A 10,994-nucleotide genomic window follows, 5' to 3' on the forward strand; every position below is an offset into this window, starting at 1 on the left:
TTGAAAAAAAAAAAAAAAATGGCACGTTTTCCGCAACTCTGTTTTAAAAAGGCTTTTAAAATCGACCCCGGGCCGTGACATGAAAATAAATTCGATGTTCGGTAATCCCATGTTTTCAACCTCAACCAATTGCTAAATGATATTATTCCATCTTTTCATATCTTGATTAGTTCTTACAAATTTCTGTAAGCATTCTAGTGTTGCAATTATGGAGTTTTTATCATATGCAATCCTCAAAAGCAGCCTACGCTTTCATGTCATGCGCATGCGCACGTCATTAAAAAGTGTCTTAGCTCTAATATTGGCACCCTATATATAAGAATTTTATGTAAATTCATAGATTGACTGTGTTAATTTAACTACATGTTTATGGAACAATGTATTCAGAAATTGCCTTTCTATGATAAAATTAGGTTGTATCTTTACATTTGTTTACCGACCGTCCCTAGCGCAAGTGGCAAAAGGGTTTGGTGGTTGGTACCCGAGACCCAAGTTCGAATCCTAGTTGATTCACATTGGCTACCTTTCTCTCAAAAAAAAAAAACTTTACATTTGTTTCAATTTCATATGTTACTTTTTTGCTGATTGCATCAGTGACATTTAATTATGGAATAACTTTTCATGAGCTTTTTGTAAGGACCTAACAAATAAAGGGAAAGCAAAGCACTACATCTATCTATACGCCACCCTATTTGTGATCTACACTTTGCCACCCTGTTTTAGATAATGTAGTTGTTTGCTACCATTTAAAATTTTTATAAGTACGATAATTAAATTAAAATGAGCAATAGTTGAAATAAGTTCTAAACATTTTTACTTTTTTAAAGGGGCTTTTGTTTTTACAGCAATGGTTCTATAGTTAGTTATTTCACTAAACTTAATTTACACCCTAATTGCAACTTCATTGATCCAAACACCCCACAGGTTGGGCTTTTCTCAATCAGGCTTATGACCATCATGGATAGTTAGGCTTAGGGCGGACCAATTGCGACTCGGACTTGAATAGATATCAGCTGGGTTTAGATCCATCTATTTGGCTACATGATATTTGGCTATACTTGAATAGAGATTTCAAGAGAGTCCTGATAACCAACATACCGAAATTTCTGAACAACAGAGCAGCTCTCTCTAATGTCTTGTTATACGAAATGTCATGGTGTCAGTTTAGTATTTAAGAAGGAAGGATGGCATTAAAGGGTCAGCACTCTAGAAAGGAAGATGCACTACTTTCAGTTGTGAGTCAAAAACTGAGAATGTTCTTACTGGTTAAGAAAATAAAAAGTAGTTCATAGCAGAATATATATATCAAACTGCTAACAGGACTACTTATATATTTTAAAGTTCTAATTAATGAAGCAACCAAAATTATGACTAACGTATGGTTTGAAACAATTTAGAAGGACGGCAAACTTTATTTTATATTTTTGGAATCTTGGATTTACTATCAGCAGCCTAGACAAAGGCCAACAAAGGAAAAGGTCAAAAACAAAAGGTACAAAAATGTCGTGGATGAATTAAACAATTGATTATATATACATGCAAAAGAAACTGAAAAGTCTAATTAACTCCTTAACTGAAATATACACAAAAACTGAACAGTAATATTATATACATTTTTTATCTAAATTATTTATTAAAATTTTATATCTATGATCAAATCCTGATGACATATTAACACATTTTTTAAAATTCTATACTTATGATCAATTTTTTTTGTGTGTAACTTTCACAATAATTCAATTTTGATTCTTAAATTATGAATTAATTCATAAGAAAGATACAAAATCTATAAACTAATTGCAAAACCGAACCAAACAGAATTAATTCAGTTTGGTTTGGTTTGGTTTCAAGTCTAAATCAGTTCAGTTTGGTTCTGAATTTTTCCAAACCGATAAATTTGGTTCGGTTTGAAAGCGCATAAAAAAGAAAATCAAACCAAATTGATTATACCCCTATGAGAATCAATATAAGAATGTATGCCCAGTTTGGAGTGAGGTACCCACAGCAGACATGGAAAATTTGAACTCAAAAGTTTTGATTCTTAAAATTATGAATTTATTCATAAGAAAGATACAAAATCTATAAACTACTTGCAAAACCGAACCAAACCGAATTAATTCGGTTTGCTTTGGTTTGGTTTCAAGTCTAAATCAGTTCAGTTCGGTTCTAAATTTTTTCAAACCGAAAAATTCAGTCCGGTTTAAAAAATGCATAAAAAAGAAATCAAACCAAACTGATTATACCCTTATGAGAATCAATCTAAGAATGTATGCCTAGTTTGGAGTGAGGTACCCACAGCAGACATGAAAAATTTGAACTCCAAAGAGAGGGGAAAATCTTGTTAAGCTCAAAGATAAATCGACAAATACAATAAACATAAGAATATGATAAAAATGTGTGTCACTATAAGCAAATATCAAGACCCGGTTTCTCTGTAGATAGTTTGCACTCATTTTCTATTGTTCTGCAATCTGCAGAATACAAATTCCACAAACTCCACTTATAGTAATCAAACCTGCATTTTGTTCTCCCATTAGTTCGACCACCTGACTCCCCCTGGACGTTTGAATTAATACTTTCGGTTGTAGCAAAAGCTATATAAAATGAACAAGTTGACCAGTTATTTTGGGTAAATTTTCAAAACGATGAATCTATGCAAGAGGTTCCTTGGTTTATGCTTATTGAGCAAAATGTCAAGAAGACAGTCTTATTCACTTCAGTTAAAATCTCAAACACTAGAATGTATGTAGACCTGAAATGTTACAGATAGCAATGGCCATTGCTGCCACCAATATGTGAATGACTCAGAAAAAATATTTGTCATTATGTTTTGCCGATTCATTCCCTAATTTCAAGTCCATCACACACGAATGTTGATTTACTTACATATTAAAAATGTAGTTCTCAGGTAGGAAAATGAATATTCACAGCCTTTAACAATCAACAAGCGACCTTATGACAAAGGAATTTCAGATCTACATGACTTCAATGGGTAATAATTGGAAGTGGAGTTTTACGGTGTAGTGGTAGACCTTAATTTAGGTATTAATGTGCTAGGGACATTTGGAGGAACTTAGGAATCTTAGAGCTCTGCCTTTTAGGTGTCTTACTTGAGAGTCATAGCATCATAGGTCCTAGTGGTGGCAATTATCAACATGGATTTTATTAATAGAAAATATAAAAAAATTATAAAATTATGTCATACATGTATGCATATGTGACACATCTTTCTTAAGCTTTCATTCTAGTCTTATATAAGTTGATTTACTATATTAACGTCCCACAGGTTAGGCTTTTCTCAATTAGGCTTATGACCATGATGCATAGTTAGGCTTGGGGCGGACCAATTGCGACCCGAACTTGAATAGATATCAGCTGGGTTTGAATCCATATATTTGGCGTTTGATCGATCGGTCATCTTCGTGGCTGGAACTTTATAATTCCTTATAGTAATCAAAGAAATTCAAAGATTCTAACATGAAAGCACGCGATTAGCAATAATTAGCATCTTATCTTAACTAAAGGAAAGTTTCTTTTGCTCATTGCTAAACCTGTTAAACAGGCATGCAAGATCCTCAAGCCGGTATGTTTAACTGACATTGATGAAAGATTTTAACTTGCCAGCGGGTCGAATATGAAAATTTGGTTCTATAGGTTTTCATAATTTGTCTTGACTCTACAATGTGAGGATTACATTGGCTAGCTACTATCTTTGGAGAGGGCTAAGTTCTTAAATTGCAATATTGGAACATTTTTTTTGGTGTAAACTTACTACCTTGAAAAAGATTCTAATGTGCATTTTATTCTTGAAAAGAATTTGAATGAAAATTTTGATTGTTGGTTAGTAATCCTAGAGCTAGATAAAAACATTGCTGAAAATTTTGTTTGTGCTATAAATATCTATCACCAATGACTTTAGAAAAATTAGTGGCAATAAGATTCTAGGTTATTTACAACACTAATGCTTTGGTCTTTGTTGCTAGGCATGATGCGTTGTGCTAAGAGCTTGAAACTAATTAGCAAAAGACAGGATGTTGTTTACATTGAAGGGAGTATTTACATGTTAAATGGGAAGTCTTTAGATTGCTGATGGAGTTTCTACATAATATTTAGGTGGTTTAAAATTACCTAAATCGTCAAATATTTTGCAGTATTAAATGTTTAGATGTGTGATCAAACTATGTTTTTATAACTCAACATTTGTTCGTTCAAATTATCTTTACAGTGTTTTTAAAATGTTTTCAGATTGGATTGAGGTCGGACATAGCAATTTTGGTGATGGCCTAGGGCTCGCTCAAAGGTTTGTATATTGCTGCCTATAATTTTTTCGTCCATTCCCATGAACTAACAATGAGAGGTCCTTAAGAATTTAGCACATGTATCAAACACTTTTCATCCGCAATGGATGAAAGGCAAAAAAAAAAAGGAGTAATTAAGTGGAAAAGGCACATAGTATACAACCCAAGCAATGCGAATTTTCTGAAAGTATATAACTATTAAACGGACATAACGTAAGAAAAATATGCAGAATACGTACTTGGCTTTGAAGCAAAATAAGTGACAAAAACGACAGCAAAAGAAGTAGCACCTACGTAGAAGGCTAAAAGGGAAAAAAAGAGAAAAGAAAAGTTATAAGTAAAGAAGTAAATGAATACAGTAGGCACGACACTTGAAGCAAACAGAAAAAATGCTCTTAAGCAATCATCACAACAGTCATAACACTCCATAATAAATTAGGAAGAACACCACCACAGTAAATCAATAAGAGTATGTATATTAAATAAAAGAAGCAACACAAATTATAAGAAAAATGAGAAGAAGTTCCTGCATATGTGAGTAGACCATATATACATTATTATATGCTCTCTCTGTTTTTTTAATTCTTTCATTTTTTTTGACTTATAGAGTAACACTGTTCACTTAATGTTTTAATCTTAAATATTTTACGGAGAGTTTAAATATTTTAATATTTTACATGTCCTTCTTGGAGAGTTTAAATATTTTAATATTTTACATGTCCTTCTTGGACCACAATAAGGGATAATTGCCTATATACCCTTCATGCGTTCGGAAATATCAGATCTACCCCTACTTTTTTTTTCTTTTTAAAATGCCCCTCATATGTTTCACCGTTATTCCAAAATACCCCGCAGTTATCCCCTGTTAGCTTAACTCGGGTTAAACATGGGTTAAATCTATATTAGAGTTAAAATCTAAACAAAATACCTATTTTGCCCCTACCTTATTATACTAATCCCTAAGATTATCCTTTCTTTCTTCCCCAACTTGGTCGCCACCACCGGCCGGCTGCTCCGCCTCCACCTCGCCTCATCTCCTCCCAAACCACCACCACCTCCCACACCTCCACCTCCAACACCACCCCTCTCGTCGCTCTCGTCGTCCTCTTCCACCGCTGCTCTCGTCGTTGCCATCGCCCTCCTCCTCTGCCGCCTTGGCCGGCGTCGGGAGCAAGAGGGCCGCAGCGACGATCCCATCTCTCGCCGCTCTCGTCGTGCTTCTCCTCCTTCGCTGCCTTGCCCGGGGCCGGGAGCAAGAAGGCCGCAGCGCCATCGGACCCCTGCACACCCTCTGCTTCGGATCCGACTGAAGGGCAAATAAGAAAAGTATTTACTATATGAAGGGTATATAAGAAAAGTTTGTTACGGTACAAGGGTATATTGGAATGGGCAAAATGGTAATTTTTCAGAGATAATGGCAGCTCATTAACGGAACTCAACTCCAAGGGTATTTTAGAAAAACTTGGAACATAAGAAGGGTATTTTCAATATTAGCCTTCTAAGAGGGGTAAATAAGAAAACTGGAAACTTTTCAGGGGTATATAGGCAATTGCCCCCCACAATAAAATAGAAGTCGCTAAGTCATTAGAAGAATCAAAAAACATTGCATAAATGATAAGGTCTTCAAGCAACTTACTACATAAGAATAGCAAACATTCAGTAGAAGTTAAGTAGGGATAAATTTGGCAGATGCAAAGTCAGTTAGTAATATATTGTAAAATATACTAGCATTGCCCGTACATACCACAAAACCGACAAAATCACAAAATGGAATTGTGAGACCCCAGATAGTCCTATATATAAGATATAATAGGGCTAAACTCTTAACCCGGCTTAAGAATTTTGGGTGGTGGCTAGACCCAAGAGGTTAAGAGAGTTAAGCGTGCTAGGACGGGAGTAGTCCTAGGATGGGTGGCCCCCTGGGAAGTCGGGGCGTCACAGGAATTCAAAAAGCCAGAACACAAGAACGAAGGAAGCCCTAATCTTTTTTCCTATAGTAATCAGAAGATGGTTCAGGACCGTCCTAATCTTAGTTCCTATAATAATCAGAAGGAGGTTCAAGATCTTCTTCGGTTCCTGATGCAGACTCTGCTGCACGGGCTTCATTTGCAGGTAAATGATCTTCAGTGCTTGGCAAACTTTCAGCGGCAAATAGATATCGATCTGCATCCATTGGATCAATGTTGGATTGAGCAAGCAGACTGTGACACTTGCTAATATCCGCCCTAATTTCATTCCAATCACCGAGAATCCGATCTCCTTCTTTCATTAAAGAATTGTAAAACCTCTTGAGTATAGCATGTTCCTTCTTTAGCATTTCGCATTCATTTCGAAGATCTCCATATTTTCAGGAAGCACTATCATATAAGTTTTTAAAATGGTTTTTTTTTTCAGTATAATTAGCATCCCTAATGTCAAATTGAAGTTCATTTCATAGCGTCTCGATAGCAGCCCGAGTAGCTTCATTTTCAGACAAGCTCGAATCGACAGATGGAGAACCCCAACATGTAATAACCTCCATACAGCGGCCACACCTTGGAACTTGGACATCTACAAAAGTGCAAAATTGATTGCTCGAGCCTACGGTGATTCCATACCTCGGAGGAGGGAGGGAAAACTTCTCACAAATATTACGCAACAATTGCTGAAAGTTTATCTCAACAATAAAAGACGACGCCATCACGTCACTAAAATAGCTAATCAAATGAAGGTTGATGACATGTATTAATTAACATCCGATTATAAGCCAATTACTTATTGTCATTCTTTTGGATGACATAATGAAAAGCAAGAATGATTCCTGAAAAGAAATTACTATTTTAAAATAAAGAGACTACGCATTGATTAGTGTTGCAGCACATCTTTTAGCTGTCTGAATTAGGAAATTCTTGGTTCTATTGCCTACAAATTTGGTGAAATTGAGGTATCCTATTCTATTATATATATACATACACAACGACATCAAAAGATTGTTGATAGGAAATTATTTCCTTTTTTTTCTCTTTACAGCTTGATGTTCCCTTTTTTTTTTTAATGAACTTTTGCTGATTAAATTTTTTTTTTTCAATGGACAATCAATATTGTCATGCTTTGACTGTAGGGAGAGGTGATGTAAGGAAAAAAGTAATTAAGTATTTAGATGCTAAGTTGAACTTGTTTTGGTACATTAGTAGAATATTTTTAGGTACATTTATAGAATGTTCGATCTATATTATGCTGTGGTCAAAGTAAGTATACATGCAGTGAGCCATCAGATTTCAGGGATAAATATGCAACAGTTAAGACGTAAAAAAAAAAAGAAAAACATTGTGACCTCTTCAACTATAGGCCATTTTTATATATGTGAGGAGCATAAAAAAAAGGAACTTTTTTCACCTCCAAAACATTCGGCTTCGTTATAAAGAGAGAGGCCATGTAAAAAATACTTTTTGCTCATTTTCAACAAATAGTTCCTTTTTTTCTGAGTGCTTGCTTGGACTAAGTATATGATGCTCCAGCCATATCAGATAGGGCACAATACTCACAACTAAAGTTAAGATTTTGTTCATATTTTCAAAATTATACAACCGAATAGCGAAAGAGGAACATCAAAAGAGGGAGCTTTTACCTTTTCTCACCTCCAAACGGCTGGGCCTCTTGATTGTAATCGAGAAGCTTCTACTCGATCCGCTTCCCGGAGGTGAAATCGAAGCCCGCAGAGGGCTAGCTACCAAATCAGAGATGAAAAAAATTACCAGGAGAGAAATAGAGTTTTTTTTGCTGCAAATAAAATTTTTACAGAGGCATATTATATAGGCAGCAAGAATGGACCACGGAGAATGAATCCGAACCATTTTCATGACCGGAGGGGATGAATAAGCCGAAACGAAGCGTTGCTAACGGGAACGGTGCGACGGGAAGAAGGGCAGACCATGAACTCGGCCTAACATTCTATCTAGAGAGGGAACAGGAGTTAGAGCGGCATCTAGGGGGCGAACGAAACGAAGCGTCGCTAACGGGAACGGGCGCGACGGGAAGAAGGCTCGACCATGAACTCGGCCCAACATTCCGTCCAGAGTGGGAACAGGAGTCGGAGCGGCATCTAGAGGGGCGAGCGAAGGAGCCGGAGCGGCACATCGGGTGGAAGACGAAGTTAATTAGAAGCAGTTAAAGAAATTAAATGGGAAGCAGAGTAAGGAGGAAAATTAAATAGGAAGCAGAGTAGGGAGGAAAAAAAAAATTGGTCGAGTGGGCGCCACCCACTAATTAATTAATAGAGTAGCTTAAGATGACAGGTAGGGCCCACAAAAGATTAAGTTAAGCTAATATTGCCACGTGGACAAAGAGAATGAGCTTTCATAAGGGTTATACATATCTATTTCCCTACATTAAAGGAGGGTTTGGGGGGATCAAAGGGTGACACGTGCCCCCCCCCAAACCCCCACTTTACTCTCTCCCTATATATAGAGTTTGATTGGGCTACTATCGGTAGTAAACTGCTCGATTTACTACCGATTTGTTTTTGATGATAGAGCTTCCAAATTGACGATCGGCACCGTTGAACATGATCTAGATCATTTAAATTATCTAGAAATCAAATTTCATGATTTTTTGGCATCACTAACTGAACAATCAAAGGGTCACAAAATCTATAATTTTAATGGTTGATATGGTGCATTTGCTCGTTTAACGGTATAGAAGAGTTCAAATCAACTAAAGTTTTGTTAAAAATTTTTTAAAACTATTTAAAATAAGATCTAGACTCTAGATCTCAAATATAAAAATTGTATCATCACTATTTGAAGAATATTCATTTCCAGCCATTTATTTTTCTGTTCACTTGATGGACAAGAGAACAATATCGCAAATGTGTGAAATTTGATTTCCAGATAGTTTAAATAGTTTAGATCATGTTTAACGGTGCCAATCATCAATTTGGAAGCTCTATTATGGAAAACAAATCAGTAGTAAACCGAGTCGTTTACTACCGATAGTATTCTAGCAAAACTATATATATATATATATATATATATATATAGTATATATATATATAATATAAATACTATATATATTATATATATATATATATATCAATTTAAAATTTGATACTTTCATTTTTAAATTTTATATTTAAATTAAAATATTTTCTACATTAAAGGAGGGTTTGGGGACCAAAGGGTAACACGTAGCCCCGACCCCGCGCCCCCCCCCCCCCCCCCCCCCCCCCCCCGCCCCCTACTTTATCTCTCTCTCTCTCTCTATATATATATTTATATAATTTTAAATATTGATATCAAAATTTACAATTTTGATACTTTCAAATTTTTAAATTTTAAATTTTATGTTTTAAAATTAAAATTTAATTTATAATATTTATTTCCAAATTTTAAATTTTAAAATTTAAAATTTTAAATCTCTAAACTCTATGAAATTAATTAATTAATTTTATTAATAATTCATTATATATAATATAGCTAATTAATTTTATTAATAATACACATAATAAATTGCGTAATAAAATCTAACCTAATAGATGCAATTTAAATCGCGTAAAATATCGCTGTATAAAAAAAATAGAGCATTTAAATTTTAGGAGTAAAATTTTAGAAATATAGTGTATTTCTGTGTATATATAATTAATGTTATTAAACAATTTCTTTTACAATTTTATTTTTCTTCTATTTATTGATTTTTTAAAATTATTTTGATAGATTTATCTCAAATTATTTTCATATAAATATTTATGAAATAAATTGTTGTATAAATTTACTTTGCGCATATACCGATTTTAATGACTTTTATTTAAATAGATTTAACGATTAAATTATTTTTTTATAACTTTTATTTTATTAATAATTAGACTTATAAAACTATATAAACATATTAAAAAAAATAAAATTTATTATAAAAATATTTTTATATCCGCAACATCGCGCGGGTATTTCACTAGTATTTACATAATAGCAGTGCACCCAAATTTTGTAACAAAAGAATTACCAAATGACTTGAAAGGAAAGGATCAAAATAGGACATAGTTTAAAATTTTGTGGATCATAAACGCTAATCAATTATCCCAAAAGTACGTGCTGATCGCACTTAAGAGCTCAGCCACAGTGCTCGCGGGTTTCGACCTGACTCAACCCACTTGGACGTTGGGTTTATTGTTCGACTTCTTGCCGTTAAGTCTAGTGTGGACCACAGCTCCACTCAACTTATTAGTCTCATGGACCTATTATCACGGGACAGAAAGTTGGACCTATTTTAGCCAAATAATAAATAACCAACAAACTTTTCTTACATATTTTTCTGAAAAATATTAATATTTAAACTGATGAAGAGATATGCATAGTAGTAATAAAATTCATGAAGTAGCAGAAGTGAAATTCTAGCTACAGATAAAAATGTTTATGCATACATTCATATGTACAGATAAAAATGTAGACTTTGGTTTTTCGATTTAAATTGTAGAATTCTCCATTTGGTTTTGTTTAATAGTTATTTTGGGTTCCATGCTCGCCTCTAGCCTTTTTCCTCTCCAAGATATAGTATTTGTTTGGCCCAGCTTTTGCTGGGCCAGATATTTCTCCACTAGGGGTAGAGAACTAGATATGTCAACAGGTCGGACTCGGGTCGGATTTTCAAAGATCCGAACCTGAATCCGACTCCAAACCTGAAACCGAATCCGTACTGGAACCCGACGGATTTTAAAAATCTATA

At 34.5% G+C, this 10,994-nt stretch overlaps 1 protein-coding gene across 10 annotated transcripts; it reads right to left on the reverse strand.

Annotated features, from left to right (window-relative positions):
* Positions 2,327–8,458, reverse strand: LOC109719453. 10 transcript variants are annotated; one of them, XR_002218699.1, is made up of 4 exons: positions 8,129–8,458; positions 7,906–8,004; positions 4,538–4,600; positions 2,327–2,556 (listed from the first exon to the last, which is right to left on the reverse strand). XR_002218699.1 is itself a non-coding variant. In XM_020246151.1 (4 exons), the coding sequence occupies exons 1-4, from the start codon at positions 8,135–8,137 to the stop codon at positions 2,457–2,459; spliced, it is 261 nt and encodes an 86-aa protein (XP_020101740.1). In that variant the 5' UTR covers positions 8,138–8,458; the 3' UTR covers positions 2,327–2,456. The 10 variants fall into 10 exon arrangements, 2 of the variants coding, with proteins under 2 accessions (XP_020101740.1, XP_020101739.1); XR_002218698.1 differs by having other exon boundaries at positions 2,327–2,594; XM_020246151.1 differs by having other exon boundaries at positions 7,916–8,004.

The sequence above is a fragment of the Ananas comosus genome, linkage group 13 (assembly GCF_001540865.1).
Source record: "Ananas comosus cultivar F153 linkage group 13, ASM154086v1, whole genome shotgun sequence".
NCBI classification, from domain to species: domain Eukaryota; kingdom Viridiplantae; phylum Streptophyta; class Magnoliopsida; order Poales; family Bromeliaceae; genus Ananas; species Ananas comosus.

What these genes read in the sequence shown, in the direction of transcription:
- LOC109719453 (XM_020246150.1), bottom strand. An exon ending in AGAGGCCCAGCCGTTTGGAG is followed by an intron (nt 5,605 to 7,915) that starts GTGAGAAAAGGT and finishes TTTGCCCTTCAG; the next exon opens with TCGGATCCGAAGCAGAGGGT.